Here is a 27313-nt window from a genome sequence, read left to right on the forward strand (position 1 = left end):
TGTGCCTAACTGTTGCACTAACCCCTGCTGTCAGAGCCCCACTGACCTCCCTATCCCCAAACTCCCAACATCCTGCCCATTCCCCACTGACCAACTCTGTTCCCTGTTCCAACCTGCCTACCTTATCCACCTACCTTACAGACCAATCACCCTTCCTGACTTGAAGATGATTGGATTTTTAAATTTAACTTAATGTGGGGCAATTGGTGCTCTTAAAAAAAAAAGATGAGCATGGCTTCCATACCTTCGACTCCCTAGCCCTCGACTGAGGCCCTAGGAGCACACTGCACAGTTCTCATACAACCTGAATGGAAGGTTGAGTGAGAAATGAGTGGTTAAATTTCCAGGTAAGTAACTAGGAGTGGATGGCAATCTGACTTTGCCATTCTGTGGAAGCACAATGGTACCGTGACTTGATGAGGTGTGACATTCCTGAAACTTAGAAAATTACCTTATTCTGGAGATCACCTCTGGACGGAGGGTCAATTTGATCAACAGGAAAGTTCAGTTTAAAAATAAGAAATAAAGATAAAGTTTTTGTATGTACGGATGGGCTTCTGGCCCTTGTCAGAGGGAATTAACAATCGTCAAATATATTGTTCTTTTCAGTAATGATGCTCCTTAATGTAAAGCTGCATGTTTTACTGTTTATTATCAGTGTAAGCCCAGCTGTGAGCTGTTTCTGATCTTTACATTCTACAGGTGTTACACCAGTTGATGGCACACCCAGCAAGCCATATTCTGAATGCTACCCAGTTGTCTTGGATGGTGCTGTAGTTGGCTGGGTGGAAAAAGAAATGGGACCTAGTATTGTTGATACATTACGCAATTTTAAAGTATGCATCAATTTTACTCCGTTATTTTCTGTTTTTTATTTCATATTTATTTTTGGGGAGGCAGTGGCGCAATGGTGTTGTTTCTGGACTAGTAATCCAAAGACCTAGGGTGATGCTCCAGGGACCCAGGTTCAAATCCCACCACAGCAGATGACGTAATTTGAATTCAATAAAAATGTGGAATTAAAAGTCTGACGTGCATGGAACCATTGTCGATTGTCATAAAAACCCATCTGGTTCACTAATGTCCTTTTGGGGAAGGAAATCTGCCGTCCTTACCTGGTCTGGCCTATACATGACTCCAGACCTACAGCAATGTGGTTGACTCTTAAATGCTGGCCTACCCATCAATGCCCACATCACAGATAAAAAAAATCAAACTTATACTGCCCCACACACCACCCATATTCTGGGGTCTGCAGTTGGTTTCCTTTTCCCCACGGCTGCTAGACCCATTCTGAAGTTTTTCTCTAGAGATAATAGAGTCACTGGAATTTTAAGGGGTTTATAAATGTCCCAGTGAGCTATACATCATGAGAGATGTCCTCCTGAGCCGGTACATGTGTGTCATTAGGATAATATCTCAAGAATTGTGCATTGTGTATTGTTCTGTTGCATTTTCTGCACATTATTCTTGTTGCTTTATAAAGCAATAAAGTAATAAAGAATATTCCTGGCAATTACAGCATCCTTTTCCTTTGCATTAGCTGAGGTTGTATGTTGAAGATTGGTTTTCCCTTGCGAGTGTTTTCAGGCTTTTGTTGATTGCAAGGCACCAGAGAAGGTTGAATATCATTGCTTTGGACAATGGGAAATGTGAGGAAGCACCTCTCTTCATCTCCGTCTTTCTTCATTGTTATTAAGAACCACCACCTGCAAGTGGTAGACAAAGTGGGGCTCTGCATCACTCAGGGTCTCTCCATTTTTATTAAAAGTGGGATTGGATTGGAGTGGGAAACACAGGACTGCCTGTTGTCTTAGTTCAAGATGATGAACAAGTACTGTCCTTGATTTCCCCTCCCCTCTCAGTGTTGACACTAATTGCAAAGCCCCTTTCTTCTGTTGAGCTCAGCTAATTCAGTATTGACTAGACTATGTCTAATCTGTGTGGTTTATGCTGCTCGTGGGGAAAAAATGGTTGGCCAAGTTAGTAAATTTATAATTGACGCAGAGGATTAAAATGAATGGATGTTAAGAAGGAAATATTAATAGTGTTGCCTATGGTCTGTTCTGCTGTTAGGTGCTGCAGCTGAAAAGGATCCCTCCTTGGATTGAAATTGTTCTTATACCAATGATGGGTAAGCCTAGCATTTACCCAGGATTATACATCTTCACCACCATGAGTCGGATGATGCGGCCTGTCAGAAACCTGGCCTTGGGAAAAGAAGAGCTTATTGGGACACTAGAACAGGTAATAATCTCCCAGTACCAACGCTTTTCAATGATGCATTTTGGAAATGTCTAACTCATTGCTCATTAGGTGATAAAATAAATTTGGATACCATTGGCCCAATTAATCTTCATACTGACCCGATGTTTTTCCATCCGAACATCTAACTGTTCCTTAAATATATTGCAATGCAAATGATAACATTTTTGATTGTGTTGTAATCATGTCAATGGGGAAGAGTTTTTTTAAAATTTACTCTTTCATGGGTGTTGCTGGCAAGGCCATTGTGTGTCACCCATGCCTAATTGCCCTTGAACTGAGTTGCTTGCTGGGCCATTTCAGAGGGCAGTTAGGAGTCAAATCACACTGCTGTGGATCTGGACTGTCATGTAGGCAGACAACCTAACACCATGTGACCTTTCCCAAAGGCCAGTTTGAAGCAGTCTGACCTTCACAGGCTGCGAAACCTCACACCAGTGGGCACAGAGGCAAAGGCCAGAACTGGCAATGACCTGACCTCGTGAAGAATCTGTTAGAGGAAGTGAAATGTGAGAAACGCTGCAAAATGAGCTACACTAGATAAGGGTGACAGATTTCCTTTCCCGGTGAACAGTAGTGAACCAGATGTTTACCACAATTGATAGTTGTATGGTCACCGTTCTGGAGCTTTCAATTCCAGATTTTGTTAATTGAATTGAAATTCCACCAGCTTTGTTTACGTGAATATACTACTTCCCTCTGCAAAGGAGAGAAGTGGGTTAAAGAGAAGCTATTTCTCCTTCCACTTAAAAAAAAATGGATAAAGTGCCTGAAAACCATTCTGAGGCAAATGGTTCAAAGTTACTCAGTGGCACAGTCATTAGCGCTGCTGCCTCACAGCTCCAGGGACCCGGGTTCGATTCATGACTTAGATCACTGTCTATGTGCAGTCTGCACCTTCTCCCCGTGTTTGCTTGAGTTTCTTCTGGCTGCTCTGGTTTCCTCCCACTGTCGGAAAGACATGTTGGTTAGGGTGCATTCGCCATGCTAAATTCTCCTTCTGTGTATTCAAACAGGCGTTGGAATGTGACAACTTGGGGATTTTCACAGTAACTTCTTTGCAGTGTAAATGTAAGCCTACTTGTGACACTAATGAATTAAAAAAAGAACTAATGTTTCCTTTCTTTTCAAGAACACAACGTGATTATAATGCTAAAAAGCAAATGTGCTGTTTTTAATATATAAGTAAATTACTGCAGATGCTGCAATCTGAAGAAAAACAGAAAATACTGGAAAATCTCAGCAGGCCTCTGACAGCATCTGTGGAGAGAGAATGGAGCTAACGTTTTGAATCTGGAACTGCAGTTGTTGATGCAGTTCTTAATAATGTTTGTAATACATTCTCTTGTCAATACAGCTGTACATGAATATTGCTATCACTGAGACGGATATCTTGCCTGGAGTAACCAGCCATCAGGAACTCTTTCCCCATAGCATGCTGAGTGTGGTGGCTAATTTCATTCCTTACTCTGATCATAACCAAAGTCCCAGGAACATGTACCAGTGTCAGATGGGTAAGTAAAAATGTAAATTAACTGTGCCAGGAATCATTGGTAGTTTAGAGATTGGAATTGCTGTAAATGTTATTTGACTTCCACTATCCTGCTTAAGTGAAGATAGTACAACCCTCTGCAAAAGAGACCAGTGGATTTGAAACAAATGGCTGTGGAAGAATTGGCTGGCTTATTAGACATGGCATCGGAGAAGTGTCTGTAGCTCTGGTGCCGTGTCCATGAGTAGAAGAGGTGATGAGGATGAAGGGAAAATGGAATGATACTTTGGCTCAAAAGTTTTTCATTTTAACTCTGAAGATTGTTACAGACTGAGTCAGTGCAATGGTGAAGCGTGCAATCTGCTCAAACAACTGTATAAATAGCACATTGGGAGGACTGGTGGTGAGTTCCCTATCTTGGCTTTGCTGCTGGAAGAACAGTAGTGAAGAGATGTCAGATGCCTCCATATTAAGACTGCTATGTGCGTCCTCTTGGTTAGAGCTGGTTTCAGAATAGCATTAACAGAAGTACAAGTCAAAAAAATTTTAAAATTAAGTCATTGCCGGTAATTGAAATGTAATCCAATCAACGTAATTTAAAATTTTTAAAAGCTAAAAACTTGTGCAACATTGGTTTTCAACATACAAGTTGAGCTGCACTACATAGGTGGCAAATCACATGGATTCCCTGTAAGGTTGTGGATTTGAATATGGTCGGTGCTAAAATATCAAGGGTGGCAGTTAGGCATGGTGCAGTTTGACTTGAAGCACCTAGGTTAAGGAGAGGTATTTGACCAGAATTCCTTTTCCTGATCACGATCCACTGAAGTGTGCTGGAGTGAACATATGTGCGTTTTGATGGCAGGATTGCTTCTAGCTTTAAAGTTTTTTTCTCATAGTTGAATACCTTGCCAGCACACTCTACATAAAGCTGGTATATCAAGAAAGACCCTTTAATAAGGAACTAAAAAGGCAATTAATATCTTTGGTACCATACATACTGTAGAAACCAAGATCTTCAGGATATAAAGAGGGGGAGAAAATTATCACAGTGATGAGATGGGGAAGGATGTTAAATTAAAATTAATTGTGGAACTAGACTTTTTAAATCGTGCCTTTTGGTCCCTACTCGATACTGTAATGTAGTCATGAAAATATTTCAATTTTTGCCTTTAGTGATATTTTCTTGGTCATTCTTTTGTGTCAGTTTATGGCAATATTTTTCATTATTGCAGGTTTATGTTCAGAAAATAATGTAACAAAAAGCCGTATATAACAGATGCTTAGCTTGTTCATTTTATGTACTGATGATATAATGAAAGCCCAGTAAATGATTAATTTCCACTTCTCCATCCTTTTAGGTAAACAAACAATGGGTTTTCCATTACACACTTACCCAGACAGATCTGATAATAAACTCTATCGCCTTCAAACTCCTCAGAGTCCTCTTGTGCGACCACACATGTATGACTACTTCAATATAGATAACTATCCCATAGGAACAAATGCTATTGTAGCTGTCATCTCATACACTGGATATGACATGGAAGATGCTATGGTATGTATTTGCTTCTTGAATTTGTCTTAATTTTGCTGAGTACAAACTCCTATGCTCATAACAAGTGGGGTGACCAATGTTTTTTCTGGTCATTCGTGGGACATGGGCGTCGCTGGCTGGCCAGCATTTGTTGCCTCAACCTAGTTGCCCAAGGGCAGTTGAAAGTCAACCATATTGCTGCGGTTCTGGAGTCACATGAAGCCCAGAACAGTTAAGGAGGGCAGATTTCCTCCCCTAAAGGACATTAGTGAGCAAGATGGATTTTTCTGACATATGACAATGATTTTGTGGTCATCATTTTATTGAATTCAAATTTCACCTTCTGCAATGGTGGGATTTGAATCTGGGTCCCCAGAACATTAGCTGAGTTTCTGGAATAATCTAGCGATAATACCACCATCATCTCCCCAGTATTGTTTGAAACAAGTGATGTTCTTTACCTGCCGTTAAATGGCGCACATCTCTTATTTTCTTGTTGGTGATTGAAAGTCCCACCTGGGTTGATCACCTCTGCAATAATAGGGGTGAATTGGCACTTGCATATTGACATTTATCAATGCTAATCTATCCCAACTCCTTCTCATTCTTAGTGCAGAAGATCTATAAAATGCTGCAATCATATCTCAAACCAGGAACGGAGTGCATTGGGATCATATACATGTGTTGTGGGAATAAGGAGCATTAAGCCTGACGTAGACCAGTTCCTGTGCCGTAAATACCATGCAACAAAGTCCTGTCATCTAACATGGAGAAACTTATTTTAATGTTTTAAATGTCAACACTGTTTTAGTCCTGGAGGAAACTCCCAAGTTAATTAGATCTTCCTCTGCATTTAGAAATCACCAAGGCAAAGCCTCTTGCTGTAATAACCAAGCTTTTGGAATAATTCGTACTTTATATGCAGTACATCCTGTCACTATTTCACCTGATTTTTCCATTTGGACAAGAGCAGCTGTTCGACTGAGCAAGGCAGGAGTCCCTAAGTACTTCATTAAAACTAAATCACATGAAAGCTACTTGTACACATACCTGTAAGCACACTGACCCCACAAGTGTGAATTATAGAATAGAATCCTACAGTGCAGAAGGAGGCCATTAGGCCCATTGAGTCTGGACCGACCATAGTCCCATCCAGGCCTTATTCCCATAACCATCATTAACCCTGCTAATCTCCTTGACATTAGAGTCAATTGAGCACGGCCAATCATCCTAACCTGCACATCTTTAGACTTTGGGAGGAAACCGGAGCACCCGGAGGAAACCCACGCAGACACGAGGAACGTGCAAACCCCACACAAGACAGTGACCCGAGGCTGGAATTGAACCTGGGTCCCTGGCGCTGTGAGGCAGGCAGTGCTAACCTCTGTGCCACTGTGCCATCCCAAGGTTCATCAGCTCTCTGTATAAATCACATTTTGTTGCACATTGTTCTTCTCTAATGAAGTATCAGCCAGTGAGTTAGAGTCAGCTATAGAGCAGGGTTTGAATCTAGCTCAATCTGATGGGGTGAAAGCATCTGCTGCTGGCTGTAAGAATCTCAACGCAAAAGTTGGGATAAAACTAACAGCATGAGAGGATTGCCTCTGCAAGAAATGAATGTTTATCCACTGGTTCAACTTGTGACGTGTTCTGAAGTTTGTTTTGAGATACATCGATGAGGGCAATATTTGGAGAGTTTTAATCTGCACCTGAGATGGTGAGCTTGGTACTATAGCAAAATGCTTGAAATGGAATTGTTCCATCTAAATATTCTTTACCTCAATTCGCACATAATTTTTAAAAAAACTTTGTAAAATATCAACCCTATGATCATCACTGTTCAGAGGTATAGTTGGTTAAATTATGAACAGTTCTGGGATAAACATAGTTCCAATACATGCGGCTGTAACCTCTGAGCTCTAGGGGCAGTATAAGTAGGGGAGATCCCAAAGATGCCCTGGGAAGCCCAGCCGGTTCCCCCGGGAACTTCCCAGGTACGGATAATTGCCCAGGAAATGCAAACTTCCGGTGATCAATTAACCTGCACTAGGAACCATATTTAAATCATAAACTTCAGATGAATCTGACTGTTACATCAATGGCTACCCAGAAAATCTTACAGTAAGAAGTCTCACAGCACCAGGTTAAATCAAACAGGTTTGTTTGGAATCACGAGCTTTCAGAGCGCTGCTCCTTCATTAGATGAAAAAATGTTAAAACTAAAGCAAATCCCACCTTCTGGATAAGTTAAAGTTTATTTATTAGTGTCCCAAGTAATGCTGCAATGAAATTACTGTGAAAATCCCCTAGTCACCACACTCCAGCGCCTGTTCGGTAACACTGAGGGCAGATTTAGCATGGCCAATGCACTTAAACAGCACATCTTTCAGACTGAGGGAGGAAACCCATGCAGACACATGCGGACTCTGCACAGACAGTGACCCAAGCCGGGAATTGAATCTGGGTCCCTGGTGCTGTGAGAGAGCAGTGCTAATTATTGTGTGACCATGCTTACGCAAACCGACACTGGACCCCTCCCCACCCCACCCCGCCACCGCCACCGCCACCACTCTCATCCCATTCCCTGTCGAGCTCCATATCTCCAAAGGGATTCACCACCTCCACCTTCAACATGGGACTCTGAATCCTCTCAGCCAGGATTCCCTCCATGGAACACTCCTTCCCCTCCCCTGATTGTCCAACCCATGCTCTGCCCCCTCCCCTCAACTATCTGACCTACACCCCACCCAACTCTCCGACATCCCCATTTCCCTCAACTCTTTGCCCCCGCCTCCCCCTTCCTTCCTGGCTTGCAGATGGCTGGACCTTTAAGTTTGCCTGATTTAGGCTACTGGTGCTAAGAGAAGAGGGGCCTCCTTCCATCTAATTCTGCAGCCCTTGACTGAAGGCCTGAGGAGCACCTGCTCCCCATAGTTCTCATCCAGCCTGCGGTGGTACGATGGGTGAGAGAGAATCAAGATATGCAAGTAAGAAAGTAGAAGTGGAGTGATTGCCACTCGCAGAAGTTCAGACCAAGCACTGTTTAGTTTTGGAAAATATTCTCAAGTTGAACTAGCTGTATGCAGTACAGACCCTAATTGTGTTTTTTTCCAAACATGTGTGAAAAAGATTGTCAACAAGGCATCTTGGGAACGAGGATTTGCTCATGGAAGTGTTTATAAGACTGAAATGATAGACCTTGACCAAAAGATTAAGCAAAATGATGGATTGTTTGTATTTGGTGTCAAACCTGGTGATAAGCGAACGGCACAGAAACTTGATGATGATGGACTACCGTTTATTGGGGCCGTACTGGAGTATGGTGATCCATTTTATAGTTACGTGAATCTCAACACTGGTGAGAGTTCTGTGATGTACTACAAGTAAGTAAAATTTTGATGGTGTGTGTGATACTGTACGTTGTTACAGTATGGAAAATATTCCTGATTTTCTTTGCACTGCTTTTTGTCAAAAGGTCCAAGTGAAATCTGAGCTTGAATTTGTATCCTGTGACATTTATATTGACGAGTGAAATGTTTTGTATTTTTGCCCTCTGCACACTCGCTGACAGAGATTGATATATATTTAAAAAAATATACACCAACGGGCAATTAATACTTTGTTGGGCTACATAGTGACAGTGGCTGTACTTCGAAAGATAATGTGTGGTATGATTTTGGGATGTTTCAGTAACATCACAGGATTATTACGGTGCAGAAGGAGGCCATTTGGCTCATCATGTCTGCACTGACACTCCAAATGAAAATCACGACTGCCTTTTCCCCATACCCCTGCATGCTGTCCCTATTCAAATAATCATCTAACGCCCTCTTGAATGTTTTCACCGCACTGCCAGGCATTGCCCTGACCTGAATCACTCGCTGTGAGAACAGCTTTTCCCACATCACTTTTGCAGGATAAAGCAAAACTTCCCCTTTTCTGATGGACCCAGAGGTGCAAGCTTCCAAAAAAATGTTGCATTTTGATCACCAGAAGTTTTTGGCGGAGCATGGCCACTTCTGACTTTGTTCATTTCCAGTTCGTAGTTTAGTTTGTGGTCAAAGTTACCATTGTTGAAACTTACGATAACGTTAAAGTCTTGTGGTTGGGTAGTTTTTAACCAGGTGCTGAGCTTTAAAGATTGTGAATAGATTTAACTCTTTACAAAAAAATGTTGCCTGATTTTCTGCAGGAGCAAAGAAAGCTGTGTCGTGGATAACATCAAAGTCTGCAGTAATGATAATGGAACTGCACCATTTAAGCGTGTGTGCATCACCATGAGAGTCCCTCGTAACCCCACCATTGGGGATAAGTTTGCGAGCCGGCATGGACAAAAGGGCATCTTGAGTCGTTTGTGGCCAGCAGAAGACATGCCGTTCACGGAGAGTGGAATGATGCCAGACATTCTGTTCAATCCCCATGGATTCCCTTCCCGTATGACCATCGGGATGCTGATTGAAAGCATGGCGGGTAAATCTGCTGCCATGCATGGGTTGTGCCATGACGCCACACCGTTCACCTTCTCTGAGGAAAACTCTGCCCTAGAATATTTTGGGAAGATGCTGCAGGCTGCTGGATACAACTACTATGGCACGGAAAAGCTCTACAGTGGCATTAGTGGGTTGGAGCTGGAGGCTGATATTTTCATTGGAGTGGTTTACTATCAGCGTCTGCGACACATGGTGTCCGACAAGTTCCAAGTTAGAACTACTGGGACGAGGGATAAGGTGACCAACCAGCCCCTAGGAGGGAGAAATGTCCAAGGTGGTATTCGATTTGGGGAGATGGAACGTGATGCCCTGCTGGCCCACGGAACATCCTTCTTGCTTCAAGATCGCCTCTTCAATTGCTCCGACCGATCTGTTGCTCATGTTTGCATCAAGTGCGGCAGCCTTCTGTCGCCAGTACTGGAAAAGCCCCCACCATCATGGTCTGCCACACGTCATAGGAAATATCAGTGCACTCTCTGTCACCAGTCAGACACCGTTGAGATTGTCTCCGTGCCTTATGTTTTCCGATACTTCGTAGCTGAACTGGCAGCAATGAACATTAAGGTTCGACTGGACGTGAGATGATATGGCAGGCTCATTTCAGCAGGGTTTTCTTTTTGATAAATGTATTTCACTCAGTTTGTATATTTTGTACAGAATGAGGAATGATAGCACATGGTAAGAGCAGTAAGACTGTTTTCCGGCCGATTTTTATATTTGGATCTTGCTGCGGACTCTTGGTGGCAGCACATGCATTGATATCTCGTGGGATTTATTTGAGAATTAAGTTGCTTTTGACTGGTTGCAGCTAATGTGTTTGAAGTTGCATTCAGCAAAGCTTCAGGGTGAATTGTATACCATAGCAGCAATACTTGCAGAATATTTTTTGTGTGAGAATCTACTTTTATTATGTCTACTAAAAGTGCAGTCTTGAGCGCTGCTGTTGTGGACACAGCACAACCAGTAAATAACATTTATTTTTCAAGAAATTATTTTTTTTTATTTCCTCCCTGCTAATAGGGTTCCTTTAACATCCACTTGAGGTTCGCATAGAATCCCGACAGTGCAGAAGGTGGCCATTTGGCCTGTCAAGTCTACATTGACCACAGTACTAAACAAACCTTATACGTTTACCCTAGCTAGTCCCCTGACAGTAGGGTTAATTTAGCATGGGGACTGTGGGAGGAAACCGGAGCACCCGGAGGAAACTCGTGCAGACACGGAGAGAATGTCCAACTCCACACGCAGTCACCCAAGCTGGGAAGTGAACTTGGGTTCCTGGCACTGAGGCAGTAGTGCTAACCACTGTGCCACCGTGCTGTACCACAGTCCAGACTCAAATCTCAGCTCTGCTACTTTGAAAGAGACCTTCAGGGTGCAGTACATCAGTTTAGAGTTCTGATCTTCACTGCCTCCCAGTCTGGATTCTGTTTGCTTGATAACCTTACACTTGTTACAAAGAATGGGAAACTGGAGGAAGTTTGAAATTGTACTTTTTTTTACTAATAACAGCAGAAAGTGCTGAGCTTTGAATATTTTCAACCTGTCCTAGTGGTTTGGGCACGGATTTAGGATCCTAATTTACCAGGAGTTGTGGCATCTGTCTTTAACATTTCTCTTAACCAACACTGGAAGAAAAACAATCAATTGGTCATTCACCGATTCTGAAATTTACTAGATTTCCTGGCACAATAAAACTGACCGCATTTTGTCTGATATGGAATGCGATTAGACATTTCAGGGAGTTATGATAAGGTAACATACAAGTCTTCAATTATTGCACAAGAAATTCCAGTGGGACTTATCTTGTTGTAACTTTGCACCTGGCTCTCAAATCTGGCTATGATTTGAAAAATCAAATGTTAGCACATATTATTAATCTTTCACTATGCAAATATTTGAGCAGTTTCAAGGATCTGATATTAAAGAGCTATTCAAAAATTCTGTAAGAAATCTTTCAGCAGGCTGGGATTACTACTTCTCCTAAATTTACAAAATTGTAGTATCTACCCTTGAGTGGAAATTCCTGATATAAGTGATAACCACCACAATTTCACAACAGAACTTCTTCATTTTAAATTACATGTTGTGGCACCCACAACCATTTTCATCTAGAAGGCCAAGGAGTGCAGATTCATGGGAACCACCAAGTATCGTGTTCCATGGGAATACAAGTTTCCCTCCAAGGCATTCATCACCCTGACTTGGAAATATATCACCATTCCTTCATGGTTGCTGGTCAAAATCCTGAAATTCTGTCCATAACGGCATTGTGGGCCACAGAACATGGACTGCAGCAATTCAAGAAGGCAGCTCACCACCACCTTCAAGGGCAACTAGGATGGGCAATAAATGCTGGCCAGCCAGTGACGCCCATGTCTCATGAATGAATGAGAAAAAGACATCTTGCATTTCAGTTCAGGTCACTATGGTACAAGGGAAACTAGGGGAGCTTAAGAGAAGAACTACCAGATGTTAGGTGTCTGGATCTTTGAGGAAAGACTGCAGAAACATGGGAGTTTCAGCAAGTTCTGTACATGGGTTTTCACATCCTGGACTCAGGGTAGGAAGGTCCCTACCTGCCACCTTCCCTTCCAACTAAATGCATCCCCTCCACCAAGCTCATCTTGGAGGACACAATATTCCACCCTTGTCATCACCAGTCTGGTGGTACATCCATTAGCGTAAATCAATTGTTCAACAGGTTCAAACAAGTGAGAGGCTACATTAGAATTACCATCAAAACATTTTTTACATTATCAATATGTGGAATAGAAACCAGGCAGTAGTAAAGATGAACTCCCTAGAAATATATTTTGTAAAAAAAAAAATTGTTTTGGTGGCACAGTGGCTAGCACTGCTGCTTCAAGGTGCCAGAGACCCTGGTACAATTCTAGCCTCAGGTCACTGTCTATCTGGAGTTTGCATGTTCTCCCTGTGTTTGTGTGGGTTTCCTCCCACAGTCCAAAGATCTGCGGGTTGGATTGATTACCCTTAGGAGATTAGCAGGGTAAATACATGGGGTTACAGGGAAAGGGCCTGGGATTGGTGTCAGCGCAGGCTGGAACAGTCTCTCCACTGTAGGGATTGTATAATTTTTATGAATTATAAGCTATGGAATGGTGGACTTTGTATGGATGTCGGAATCTCTGGGTGGATGAATTAAGATGGACCTTCCTCATGCATAATTACTGAATTCAGTTTGCAAAAATTACATTTTTAAATGGGTTGAATTATGCTTCAGTCTATCAGTTCAGACTGAAACTTAATTTAAAGCCATGATGTGGGTATGCTGGCATTGGACTGGGGCAAACACAGAAGTCTCACAACACCAGGTTAAAGTCTAACAGGTTTGGACTGTTGGACTTTAACCTGATGTTGTGAAATCTCTTACCGTACTTAATTTAAATGCAGTGCTCTTCAAAAAAATACCCATTATGGCATGGCTGCACCACCCAGTCCTGCAGATATTTTCTATATTGTGTTTTTGAAAATAATTTGAAGGCGAGTTACTGAAGTTTTTAGGTTGCCGAAAAAATGAAGCAGGCTGCAGTTCCCATAATATGCAGGCACTATACGTGAGTAATTAATTGTGGATCAGAAACTGCAGCATAAGATTGTGCCAAAAATTGTCCAGTATCTGATTTTAATCAGTTTATATATAATACAGACAGCTACTGGTGCCTTGCAGTTACTAAGCGTTATTTTTTAAAATTCTGCTCTGACAAAAAGCATTGTGCCATCCATTTATCTTCATTATCTGATTCATGCACTGATTTCATCAACAGCTACGTGCACTTCTGTTCCTAGGTACATTTTTACCTTTCAGTCAACCTATGGTTATATGAGATGCACATAACTGCAGGACACCCATTTTAATTTGTGAGTAAGCGATTTGAATGTGTATTCTTATGAACATGCCTCATACCCTAAAGAAATATGGGCATTGGGAGTTAACAAGAAGGATTGATGTGATCTATATGGATTTTGACAAAGTTCCTGAATGACATACCAATTTAAAAAAAGTAACAGCCCATGGGATCCAGGGAAATGTTGCAAGTTGGATACAAAAGTGGTCCAGTGATAGGAAACAAAAAAGGAATCCTATTTTTGCGACTGGAAGGCTGTTTCCAGTGGGATTTCACTGGTTCCTGCTCTGACAAAAAATTATCTGGACTTGAAATGTCAGCTCTTTTTGCTCCTTACAGATGCTGCTAGACCTGCTGAGATTTTCCACATTCTCTCTTTTGGTCCCATCACACACTGGTTGAGTATGTGACCTTGTGTCACTCTAACTATTGAGTCAGAGTAGATATTGAGATGGATTAACAAATGCACAGTCAAAGCAGTAGATTTTAAGGGGTCAGATGTGGAGAAATTTAGCAAGATTATTTCAGAGCCAAAAACCATTGAAAACAGGCAGAGAATTCCCTGGTAGTTGATCCCACGCAACATTAATTCTACTGGAAGTAATGTGACAGAATCATGGTGCAGACAGACAGGCTGAGACAAAATTAAAAGAATGCAAAATACTTTTTTCTCCAGGTTGCTAATACTAATGTACAGAGAACAAACCTTCATTCCAGCAGTCTTCCTGGCTATCCAGGATTGGCAGTGCTATTGTGGGGATACTGTACCTTTAGGAAATGTATTTTGTGTCTTTTTTTTTGAAGGGACTGTTTTATATTTCAACTCTGATTACAAAGCTGAATTGTCTACAGCTGGCAGCCCACTGCTGATTTGCCGAAGGCTAATTCATCCTAATTAATGGAGTTTGTTTTAATCTGGGCCAATGTCTTATTGTTATTCTTAGAGTTGTGCCCTGGGGTGTGCATCGGGACGCCGACCTCCTCATGAACTTGCTGCTGGGCCTGGCGAGACGCGCCATCAACAGGTCCAGGCAGCGGGCAATCGACGGGGCCATCATCCTGACTGCCTGCCCGCCCCTCTACCGCGGCTACGTTTGCGGCCAGGTGTCCCTGGAGACGGAGTACGCGGTGTCCACGGGTGCAGTTGACACCTTCCGCGCCCGCTGGGCACCGCAGGGGCTGGTGTGTGTTATAGACCCTTACAACAACATTTTGATTTAATGTTTTAAGTTTCCTTTGGACTATCACTGTTTGGGCCGTCCCCCCTTTTTGGGGGGGCTGCCCCTCTTAATTTGTCCCTAAGTTAATTTGAGTTCGTTTTACTTGTTGGGCTGTTAAAAGAACTGCCCTGGGGTTTATGAGTAAGGTTTGATTAGGTTAATTGACCAGAAGAACATCATATATAGGGGAGCTTGGCTTACAGAGTAAAAAAGCAGACAGTTGCAGCTTGAACTTGGAAAAAAGCAGCAGCACTTTCTCTTTCTGGAAATTGAAGTCTGGGGACCTGTTAGAACATAGGTATCTATCTCCAGAGGTCTGTAAAAGGCAAGAAGTGGTCCCCTGCTCCCCCTCGTTTACACCCCCCTGCCCCATCTCATTTGATTTCTTCTGTGTGAAGACAGGTTTTCCCCTGGAGGCTGTTGTCTGACAGACAGAAGGTGGGTGTTTTTGATTTGATTTATCACTGTCAGATGTATTAACAGTGAAAAGTATTGTTCCCTGAGGCTATACAGACAAAACATACCATTCATAGAGAAGGGAATAAGAGAGTGCAGAATGTAGTATTATAGTCATAGCTAGCATATAGAGAAAGATCAACTTAATGCAAGGTAAGTCCATTCAAATGTCTGACAACAGCAGGGAAGAAGCTGTTCTTGAGTCATTTAGTACATGACTTCAGACTTTTTCCTGACAGAAGAAGGTGGAAGAGAGAATGTCCAGGGTCCGTGGGGTTCTTAATTATACTGGTTGCTTTGTCGAGGCAGTAGAAAATGTAAACAGAGCCAATGGATGGGAGGCTGGTTCATTTCATAATGAGGGATGTTGGAGCCACTGGCCAATAGTCACTAAGGCACACTGCTTGGTTTTCCTTAGGTACCATGCTGATGATAATCATCTTGAAGCAGATGGGGACCTCAAATTATTGTAAAGAGAGGTTGAAAATGTCTGTGAATACTCCCTGCCAGCTGACCCACGCAGGATCTGAGTGCCCGTCTGGATACCCCATGATTGGGCTACATTCATGACCTTTTGCAGTTTCTTGTGGTCTTGGGCAGAGCAGGAACTATACCTAGCTGTGATACAACCAGAAAGAATGCTTTCTGTGGTGCATCTGTAAAAGTTGGTGAGAATTGTAGCTAACATGTCAAATTTCCTAGTTTTCTGAGTAAGTAGAGGCATTGGTGAGCTTTCTTAACTATAGTGTTGGCACTGGGAGGACCTGGACAGGATCTTGGTGATCTGGACGCCTAAAAACTTGAAGCTCTTGACCCTTTCTACTTCATCCCCATTGATGTAGATAGGTGTATCTTCTCCTTTATGCTTCCTAAAGTTGATGACAATCTCCTTTGTTTTGTTGACGTTGAGGGAGAGATTATTTTTGCTGCACCAGTTCACCAGATTCTCTCATTCCTGTACTCTGTCTCATCATTGTTTGAGATCTAAACCACTACAGTGGCGTCATCAGCGAACTTGAAAATTGGAGGGCGATTTGGCCACACAGTCATAGGTGTATAAGTAGTAGGGGGCTGAGAACACAGCCTTATGGGGCACTGGTGTTGAGAATGATCATGGTAGTGTTGTTGCCCATCCTTACTGATGGTGGTCTGAGTCAGGAAGTTCAGGATCCAATTGCAGAGTGGGGTGTTGAGGCCCAGGACACAGTTTGGAGATGAGTTTCGTGGAAAAAATAGCGTTAAAGCCTGAGCTATAGTCAACAAATAGGAGTCTGACAAAAGTGTCCTTGTTAATGCTCCAGAGAGATGGCATCTGCTGTGGACCTGTCGCAGCAATAGGTAAACTACTGTATCCAGGTAGTCCTGAGGCTGGAGTTGATTCGTGCCATGACTAGCCTTTCAAAGCACTCCATAATGATAGATGTCAGAGCCACTGGCCGATAATCATTAAGGCATGCTGCGTGATTTTCTTCAGGTACCAAGCTGATGGCCATCTTCTTGAAACAGATAGGGACCTCAAATCGTTGTAAACAGAGAGGTTGAAAATGTCTGTGAATACCCCCGCCAGCTCATCTGCGCAGGATCTGAGTGCTTGTCTGGGTACCCTGTCTGGGCCAGTTGCTTTCCGTGGTTGACCTCTATCTCTATCCAGAGAGGTTAAAAGGCTGGAGGACTGGGAATTCAGGTAAGCCTGTGTCTTGCTAACCAATTCTGAAGAGGAATTTATATCTGTGGGGATATTGTTTGAATAGATACTAATAGAAATAGCTATCAGTTAAGTATTATACCTTGTCATGTTTAAGTATCTCAACTGGTAAAGATTATGCCAATTTTTTGTTATACTTTTAACCATGTTGTTAAATAAACTACTGGGTCAACAGAATCACACCTCGAGCAGAACATCATATGCTCACAATAATGCCAAAATCAAAAATAGTTGGAGTCTAGGCTAACTTCATAATATACCTTCTCCCTGTGTGTGTGGTGACAGGGGTAGGGTCTGATTAAGATGCTTAGTCAGAATGGGTGCAGACTTGATGGGCCGAATGGCCTCCATCTGCACAGTGGGGATTCTATAACGTTGGAGCTTCTAATCTGGTCCCTAATACTACTTAGTTTCCACTATTGTGTCAAACTAGTACACCTGTCCTTTTTCCTTGCAGCTGAATAGCACCAGAAGCATTTTGTGACTGTCAAATACCCTGCAAGACCAACCCTGAAGAAAATCTACCCTGTGCCTGTATAGCTGGGGGTGGTTGGGATAGAAGAAATTTGTATTCAAGATATGCTGAGCAGTTAGTCAGAATAGTCATACCTGATAAAGATAAACATAACTTTTAATTTCCTTCTTAGTGGAATTCTTTCTAATCGGGCCTTATTATTGAACTGATTAATTAAAGCTTCTCCTCTGCTGGAATACTTAGTTTTCAAAAAAATCATAAGCACACTTGTAGAAATATTTAATTATCTGTCAAAGGGATACAAACAATGAATGAAAACCTTTAATTTTGTTTCTGATGCAGACATTATCCAAATGTATCTCGAGACAGTTTTAACGTGCATAATAATTACAGATTGGATTCAGAAATTCAACAGGCTCCTTTCCTGCCTCAAGCAACTGCATTGTAATTTCCAAACAATTAAGTTTGAGGCATTAGTGTATTTGCTTTTTGATTTAAATTTCACACTTCATTTATGACACATTATACAACATTGACAAAACAGCAGTGGGAACATAAATATACTATTCTGTGCAAGTCATTTCAAGTCTTTTTTTAAAAATAAACCTTTCAAATAAGAGAGCTAAAATGCAGCGTGGGCTGATAATCTCATTTGATATTATACTTAATTTTGTATAATTTCTACCACAGCATTACTAGTGGAGCAGCACAGTGGTTAGCATTGCTGCCTCACAGCACCAGGATCCTGGGTTTGATTCCCAGCTTGGGTCAGTGTCTGTGTGGAGTGCACGTTCTCCCTGTGTGTGGGTTTCCTCTGGGTGCTCCGGTTTCCTCCCACAGTCTGAAAGATGTGCTCATTAGATGCATTGGCCATACTAAATTCTCCCTCAGTGTACCCAAATAGGCACCAGAGTAGGGGATTTTCGCAGTAACTTCATTGCAGTGTTATAAATAAACTTTAAGCTAGTTTATGTTACACCTCAGTTTCCCCTACATACAATGTAATGTCTTTATTCTATATTTCATGATTTTTCTTGAACTTTACAATCCACCAATCAATCATTCGGAAGCCTGAACCCACTTGAAATAATTCTGTGTGGTACTGTACTCTAACCGTCACAATTTAAAAGGGAATTTTTATTTTAACTCACGTCACTTTACTGTATTGATCATTTGGACTGGACAGTAATAGCGGGCAAGTAATTCAATCATGGATACTACCATAGGCCATCTCAATCCTGTTTCCTTTCTGTGAAGGAGGAGCTGCACGATAACTTGGTCCCACTTTTCTATGCCCAAGCACCCAATCTGACTGACATCAACTTGAATCTGGTGTCTCTTGGTCAGTTTGGTTGGCACTGAAACATCATTTCAAAGATGGGGAGAAGATATTTCAGTTGTCACGACATTGCGGTTTGAAATCCTAAACACAAAACACCTATTTTAAAATAGAAATTAAAACAAATTCGCCTAATCTTTTACAATCTTATCAAATCTCAGATTGCACCAAGTTAAACACAAATTACTTCCATTCTGATCTGCTGTATTTGAACACTGGGATTGGACTGCATGCTACGTTTCCTGATAATTGCCACAAATTAATTACTGTCTAATGATATATTTAAAAAAACAAAATGAATGCTTTGAAGAGCTGAGATAACTTGGCTTCTTCTTCCAACTGATTTCCTTTTGTTACACTGAACATGAGCTTTGATATGAGAAATTAAAAATAACGCAGCTCCAAACAATAGTTTTTAAAAGAGCATTCAAAACATTTTTAAAGCTTTCACTACCAAGTTTAAAAGATTTCCAAAGCTTCTACCATTAGCCTGAAGGAGGAACTGAGGAAATCCTTATTAGCTAGGAAATTTTATTGGAGAAATTACTGGGATTAAAACCTGATTAGTCCCCAGGGCCTGATGCTCTGCATCTTGGAGTACTCAAGGAAGTGGCCCTAGGCATAACGGATACACTGGTGATCATTTTCCAACATTTTATAGACTCTGGAAGATTTCCAGTGAATTGGAGTTACATAATATAACTCTACATTTTAAAAAAAGGGAGAAAATGGGGAATTATAGACTGGTTAGCCTGACATCGATGGTGGGGAAAATACTAGAGTCAATTATTAAGGATGTAATTAAGTATTTGGAAAGCGATGACAGGATTAGTCTGTGTCAGCATGGATTGACTAAAGAGAAACTGTGCTTGGCAAATCTTCCGGAATTTTTTTGACGATATGACCAGTAGAATGGACAAGGGTGAACCAGTGGATATTGTGTATATGGACTTTCAAAAGGCTTTTCACAAGGTCCCAAACAAGGGATTAGTGAGCAAAATCAAAGCTTATGGTATTGGAGAGAATGTATTGATGTGGAGAACCGATTGGCAGACAGGAAGCAGAGAGTGGGAATGAACAGATCCTTTTCAGAGTGGCAGGCAGTGGCTAGTAGGGTACTGCAGGTTTAGTGCTGGGACCCCCACTATTCACAATATAATGATTTGGACAAAGGAATTGAATACATTATTTCCAAATTTGCACTAAGCTAGGTGACTGTGTGCTGTGAGGAGGATGCTAAGAGGCTGTAGGGTGACTTGGATAGGCTGGCTGAGTTGGCAAATACAATAATAATATGGATGAATGTGAGCTTATTTACTTTGGTGTCAAAAACAGGAAAGAGGAATGTTATCTAAATAGTTTAGGAAGAGGGGAAGTGCAACATGACCTGAGTGTCATGGTGGAACAGTCACTGAAGGTGGTCATGCAGGTACAGCAGGCAGTGAGGAAAGCTAATGGCATGCTGGCTTTCATAGCAAGAGGATTTGCGTATAGGAGTAAGGATGTCTTGCTACAGTTATACAGGGTCTTGGTGAAGCCACGCATTAAGTATTATGTGCAGTTTTGGTCTCCTAGTCTGAGGAAGAATATTCTTGCTATTGACGGAGTCCAGCGAATGTTGACCAGACTGATTCCTGGAATGGAGGACTGACAAATGAAGAAAGACTAGATCGACTGGACTTGTACTCACTGGAATTTAGAAGAATGAGAGGATCTCATAGATCTCATAGATCTGCAGCAGGCGACGGTGCAGAGGGACCTCGGGGTCCTTGTGCATGAGTCGCAAAAACCCAGCTTGCAGGTGCAGCAGGTGGTCAGGAAGGCAAATGGGATGCTGGCCTTCATAGCGAGGGGGATTGAATATAAAAGTAGGGAGGTCTTGCTGCAGCTGTATAGGGCATTGGTGAGGCCGCAGCTGGAGTACTGTGTGCAGTTTTGGGCGCCGCACCTACGCAAGGATATTTTGGCCCTGGAGGGAGTGCAGAGGAGGTTTACTAGGCTGATACCAGAGTTGAGGGGATTGAGCTATGAGGAGAGGCTGAATAAACTAGGCTTGTACTCGTTAGAGTTTAGAAGAATGAGGGGAGATCTCATTGAGACGTATAAGATGATGAATGGGATGGATAGGATAGAGGTGGAGAGACTCTTCCCGCTCAAAAAAGACAGTAGGACTAGGGGGCACAGCCTCAAGATAAAGGGGAGGCGGTTTAGAACGGAGTTGAGGAGGAACTTCTTCACTCAAAGGGTGGTGAATCTCTGGAATTCTCTGCCCGTTGAAGTGGTGGAGGCTGCCTCGCTAAATATTTTTAAGAAGCGGGTTGATGGGTTCTTGATAAGAGAGGGGATTAAGGGTTATGGGGAGAGGGCGGGAAAGTGGAACTGAGCCACAACAGATCAGCCATGATCTTATTGAATGGCGGGGCAGGCTCGAAGGGCTAGATGGCCTACTCCTGCTCCTATTTCTTATGTTCTTATGTTCTAAACATACAAAATACTCAGGGGACTGGACAGACTAGATGTGGGGAGAATGCTCCCCCTGTTGGGGAAGTGCAGAACTAGGGGTCACAGTCTAAGAATAAGGGGTAAGCCATTTAGGACTGAGATGAGGAAGAACTTCAGAGTTGTGAACCTGTGGAATTCTCTACCACAGGAAGCTGTTGGGGCCAGTTTGTTAGATATGTTCAAGAGAGAACTGGATGTGGCCCTTGTGGCTAAAGGGATCAAGAGGTAAGGAGAGAAAGAGGGAGTGGGATACTGTAAGTGCATGCAGCCAAGATCATATTGAATGATGGTGCAGGCTCAAGGGGCCAAATAGCCTACTCCTGCACTTATTTTCTAAGTTTCCGTGAGGTTTCAAAACTAAACAGTTAAGGATCCAGTGTATTTTTAAGTTGTGCTTTTGGAAAATTATTTGTTTTGGGTAACAGTGTGATGATCCTGTAAACATTAGATCCCTGTCCCAATAAGATAGAAAAACCAAAGAGGACATCCTTAAGCTTCTATTTTGAACTACTATTCCCATTAAAATTGTGCAAAGTACACAAATAGGAGATTACTATTTCCAGTTAACCTTTACATTTAATGTTTTCCAAAATTTCCTTAACATCTAGTACAGATTTCACAGTATAGTCAGGTACTGTACTTTCTCCATCAGGCTTTCCATTATTATTTATCCAGATAGTTGCTCTAACACCAGCATTCACCCCACCTTCAATATCTGTCTTTAGATTGTCACCGATCATCACGCAGGTATCAGGCTTCACTCCCAAGAGCCTGAAACATTCCTGGAAAATAGAGCGAGCTGGTTTCTGCTCCGGATGCTCACCGCCTACGACTATCAGGTCAAAGTACTGCTGGCACTGGCAAACTTTAATCTTTTCCCTTTGTACTGAAGAACTCCCATTGGTTAATAAAAGCAACTTGTAGGACTGATGGAGCTCCATCAACATGGCCTTCACCTCCTCCGGGATGTGAATGTGTTGGAGTCTTGTCCTTTTCCACAGAAAATAACATTGTTTAGCCAAGTCCAGGTCTGGTTTATGTCTGTTTGTTTCTCGTATAGCCAATTCCAAAAATAATGTGCGCTCTTCATCGATATCTATCTTTGTAGAGGGATCAGGATGTTCCTTCTCTAACTTAGTATTAAACTTCTCAATAATCATGTCAGCAACAGTCTCTTCATAACCATGTTGTGATATCAATAAATCCTTAACCTTGTGGGAGGAAGAAAATCAGTATAAATTCAAACTTATAATTTTTCATCCATGTTTGTGAATAAAATATCTTTGAACTAATGGTCAGAGTTAAAACAATACTTGAACAGAGTATAGCCCAAGAAAGAAGTGATTAGTTTTAGGTGGAGACATATGGGACACTTGTCTTTATCTGTCGTACATAGAGTGTAACAGCAGGGAGGCTCTACAGAATATTAGTTAGAGCACAGCTAAAATATTGTGTGCAGTTCTGCTCACCTCACAATAGCAAGGATGTGACTGTACTGGAGGGGATAGAGAGGAGATTCACCAGGATGCTGCCTAGGATGAAGTGTTTGAGCTATGTAAGAGAGACTGGATAGGTTTGGACTGCTTTCTATGGAGCAGAGGAGGCTGAGGGGGGGAACGTATCTCTTACTCTAGTCATTTTTTTTATTCCTGACATACCTATAGAAAGTTTTCCTTGATCTTACCTGCCAAAGACTTCTCATGTCCCCTCTTAGCTCACAAGATTAAACTCCAAGTAAATGGCTACTCACCAGACATGGAGGTAGACACAGGAACCGTTGTCTCTATTATTGGGGAACAGACTTTTACGCAACTCTGAGCATCTTGCCTTTAAGCCAGCAGGACACCAAGGCTAGGTTGGCCACATACTCTAGGGAACCCTTATGTATTGTTGGGACCACTGTAACCCCAGTTACATATGGGCAACAGACAGTCCATCTCCCCGTAATAGTGGGGAAAGGATCAGGACTCAGCCTTTTGGGAAGGAACTGGCTACAGAAAATCCACCTGGATTGGCAACAGACATTTAAAACGAGTATTGGCAATGTTTACAAAGTCATTGGGAAGTACCCAAAGTGTTCAAGAAGGCCTTGGCCCTAGCAACTCTAATCTTCCCAAGATCTATGTGGACCCAAAGAGAGGAAATGTTGGAAAATCTCAAGTCTGGCAGCATCTGTAAGGAGAGGAAAGAGCTGAGGTTTGACAAAGTGTCATCTGGACTTGAAATATCAGCCCTTTTAGCTCCTTACAGATGCTGCCAGATCTGCTGAGATTTTCCAGCATTTTCTCTTTCGATTTCAGCATCCACAGTTATTTGCTTTTATCTACGTGGACCCAGAAGCCTGACCTAAATACTTTAAGACACAACTGGTCCCCTATGACCTACATGCCAAATTAGAGGCTCAATTGGAAAGTATTGAGGAAGTTGGCATTATATACCCAGTACATCTGCTGAATGGGTCACATCAGTAGTCATCACATTTTTTGCATGGTCTCCTATGACAGTGTCAGTCATAATTTCAGCAGTAGCACTTACATAAGCTGGACTCCAGGACTCAAAATCAAAGCCGACACTTTCATGCAGTACTGAGGCAGCACTGCATTGCCAGAGGTGCTGTCTTTTGGATGAGATATTGAGCTGAGGCCCTATCTGCTTTGCCAGGCAAATGTAAAATATCCCATGGCACTATTTCAAAGAAGAGCCCATGTGTCCTGAGCAATATTTACCCCTCAATCAATATTAGAAACAGGTGGTATGGTGGCAGTGGTTAGCACTGCTGCCTCACAGGCCGATTCCCGACTTGGGTCACTGTCTGTGTTTGCACATTCTCTCCGTGTTTGTGTGGGTTTCCTCCCACAATCCAAAGATGTGCGGCTTAGGTGGCTTGGCCATGCTCAATTGTGATCAGCAAGTTTGCAGATGACACCAAGATGGCAGGATTGGTGGATAGCAAGGAGGATTGTCAGGTGACACAGCAGGATATAGATAGGCTGGTATATTGGGCAGATAGATGGCAGATGGAATTTAATCCTGATAAATGTGAGGTGATGCATTTTGGAAGGAATAATGCAGGGAGGAGTTACATGATAAAGGGTAGACCAATTAAGAGTATAGAAATACAGAGGGACCAGGGAGTGCAAGTGCACAAGTCTCTGAAGGTGACAACCCAGGTAGAGAAGGTTGTGAAGAAAGCTTACGGAATGCTAGCCTTTATAGGAAGGGGTATAGAGTATGAGAGCTGGCGTCCAATGCTACAGTTATACAGAACGTTGGTTAGACCACATTTGGAGTACTGTGTCCAGTTCTGGTCACCTTACTACCGGAAGGTCGTGGAGACCCTGGAGAGAGTGCAGAGGAGGTTTACCAGGATGCTGCCTGGTATGGAAGGACTGGGTTATGAGGAAAGATTGGGTAAACTGGGGCTCTTCTCCTTAGAAAGACAGAGATTAAGGTGTATAGATGTATAAAATAATGAATAATAAATAGATAGAGTAAACAGTGGCAGGCTTTTTCCTAGATTGGAGACAAATATCACGAGGGGTCACAAGCTAAGGGTGAGGGGGGAGAAGTATAATTTGGATACTAGAGGGAGGTTTTTCACACAGATACATGGATTTGGGCCAGTGTCTGTGGGAGTTTGTGCATTCTCCCTGTGGTCGTGTGGATTTCCTCCCCACACCCCAAAGATGTGCTCTTAGGCTGATTGGTGTAACAAATTGTCCCTAAATTATTCTCCCCTGAATCTGGTTTTCAATGGGGGTACCATACGCATACACACGGGTCAAGGTAGATGTAGGAAAATGCTTTAAGATGGTGGCGTGGGCTCGTTGGGCCGAAGGGCCTGTTTCCCGTGCTGTATTGTTCTTTGTTAATTGCCCCTTAGTGTTACAGGGGTAGCTAGGGTAAGTGCGTGGAATTATGAGGATTGAGCCTGGGTGGGATTGTGGTCGGTGTAGACTCATAAGAACATAACATAAGAACATAAGAAATAGGAGCAGGAGTAGGCCATCCAGCCCTTCGAGCCTGCCCCGCCATTCAATAAGATCATGGCTGATCTGTCGTGGCTCAGTTCCACGTTCCCGCCCTCTCCCCATAACCCTTAATCCCCTCGCTTATCAAAAACCCATTAACCCGCGTCTTAAAAATATTTAGCGAGGCAGCCTCCACCACTTCAACGGGCAGAGAATTCCAGAGATTCACCACCCTTTGAGTGAAGAAGTTCCTCCTCAACTCCGTTCTAAACCACCCCCCCCCCTCTTTATCTTGAGGCTGTGCCCCCTAGTCCTACTGTCCTTTCTGAGCGGGAACAGTCTCTCCACCTCTATCCTATCCATCCCATTCATCATCTTATATGTCTCAATGAGATCTCCCCTCATTCTTCTAAACTCTAACGAGTACAAGCCTAGTTTATTCAGCCTCTCCTCATAGCTCAACCCCCTCAACTCCGGTATCAGCCTAGTAAACTTCCTCTGCACTCCCTCCAAGACCATTTAGCACAGTGATACTGCCAAACACGAGAGAGTGTGTCCTCACTGTGTAGTTAGTGCTTTGTCTCCTTAAAGAATGTGTAGTGGTCAGTACTGTAATGGACAGAAGATGCATCTGCAACAGGCATAGTGCAGACAAAGTTAAGAAAAATTGTCCCTTACCACCTGTCATATACGGCTAATATGTATGTTACGACTTGACTAGTTCAGTCAGCAGTGGTTAAATACCAAGTCAGTTTTGGTGCTGCACATCTGAGATCCCTCACCCAAAGTTCATTGTACCTTTGCCATCTTCAGTGCTTGTTTAACAGAGTTAATTAGTTAAGGGTAGGTAGCATTATTTTCCATGAAGTAGTGCGGGTTAGGTTGATTGGCCACACTAAATTGGGGTTATAAGAACAGGGCCTGGATATGTTGCTGGTGGAAGCTCAATGAGTCAAATGGCCTCCTGCACTGCAGGGATTCTCGGAGTTGCTTCTACTTTGCTCCCTTAGGTCAGTAAAGAGCAGCAAAACTTAGGAAGCTCTAGGTCATTCCTTCTACTGCCTTATTATTATGCATTTAAGGGGAAGCTTCATAGAAAGGGTTATGCTGATAGTTGTGCGAGGAGCAGCATTGACTGGTTAAGCTCAACGGCCTGTTCCAGGCAGTGCGGTTTATGTGACTACAGGTTGATTCATCTTGTTGTCCCTCATTTCGATGGCTGATGGTTTTTTTTTCCTGAATGAGGAAGTTGGTGGTCCTCCTTTACCTGTCGCTCCGCTTGTCTGCTGGCCCCGGCCGTGTCGACCAGGGTGTTGTCCAAGTCAAACAGCAACGCGCTCAGCCTGACTCCGGTTCCCGCAGTCGCCATCACACTGGCCAGCGTCCCGCAGCCGCCAACTCAACAGGCTCGGAAGGAGAGAGCGCATGCGCATCACGCGGCTCGAAAAGAGAGCGCACGCGCATCACACGGCCGTTAGGTCAATGGGGAAGCGCATGCGCGTTATGCGACTGGGGGGAGGGGGGGATATCACGTGTGTCACATGGCTCGGAGGGGGAGCGCGCGAAGTCAATGGCCGTTAAAGATGGAGAGCGCACGAGGATTATACATCCATTTTATCGAAGGAGGAGTGTGCGGTTGTCAATGAGCAGTTTGCGCTCTTTTATTTGGTAAGTTTTTTTTCGGCGCAAGTGTTTACATAGGGAACTTTTAAAATCTCCTCTCCACCGTCGCCCAAATCGATTGAGAAGTGAAATTTTTTGAGTGGGAATGGAAATGCCCAGGTCCACCTGACTATTTCCAGGTAGTTGGATGGGAAAGTAGGAGCTGGTTACCGAGTTGGATGATTATCCATGATTATAATGATGTGATGTGCAGATGTCGGCGTTGGACTGGGATAAACACGGTAAGAAGTCTCACAACACCAGGTAAGCTTAACTGACGAAGGAGCAGTACTTTGAAAGCTAGTGGCTTTTGCTACCAAGTAAATCTGT

The 27313-nt window shown here is 42.8% G+C and overlaps 2 protein-coding genes across 2 annotated transcripts in view; one reads left to right on the forward strand and one right to left on the reverse strand.

Moving 5' to 3' along the window:
* The window catches only part of polr1b (RNA polymerase I subunit B), a 31174-nt gene extending 20706 nt beyond the window's left edge, over positions 1-10468 (forward strand). The window contains exons 10-15 of the mRNA XM_080192954.1: positions 703-836; positions 2077-2247; positions 3623-3779; positions 5119-5315; positions 8424-8677; positions 9487-10468. Of these exons, the coding sequence (XP_080049080.1) occupies positions 703-836; positions 2077-2247; positions 3623-3779; positions 5119-5315; positions 8424-8677; positions 9487-10369 (1796 nt within the window). The 3' untranslated portion in view covers positions 10370-10468. The remainder of the gene's footprint in view (positions 1-702; positions 837-2076; positions 2248-3622; positions 3780-5118; positions 5316-8423; positions 8678-9486) is intronic.
* A 10866-nt stretch (positions 10469-21334) lies between these two features.
* On the reverse strand, positions 21335-26721 carry nanp (N-acetylneuraminic acid phosphatase). The gene is made up of 2 exons (XM_080193393.1): positions 26589-26721; positions 21335-22561 (listed from the first exon to the last, which is right to left on the reverse strand). Exons 1-2 carry the CDS (start codon positions 26688-26690, stop codon positions 21914-21916), a joined length of 750 nt encoding a protein of 249 aa, XP_080049519.1. The 5' UTR covers positions 26691-26721; the 3' UTR covers positions 21335-21913.
* Between the last annotated feature and the right edge of the window lie 592 nt (positions 26722-27313).

The sequence above is a fragment of the Carcharhinus amblyrhynchos genome, chromosome 7, assembly GCF_965287045.1.
Source record: "Carcharhinus amblyrhynchos chromosome 7, sCarAmb.v2.hapA, whole genome shotgun sequence".
NCBI lineage: Eukaryota > Metazoa > Chordata > Chondrichthyes > Carcharhiniformes > Carcharhinidae > Carcharhinus > Carcharhinus amblyrhynchos.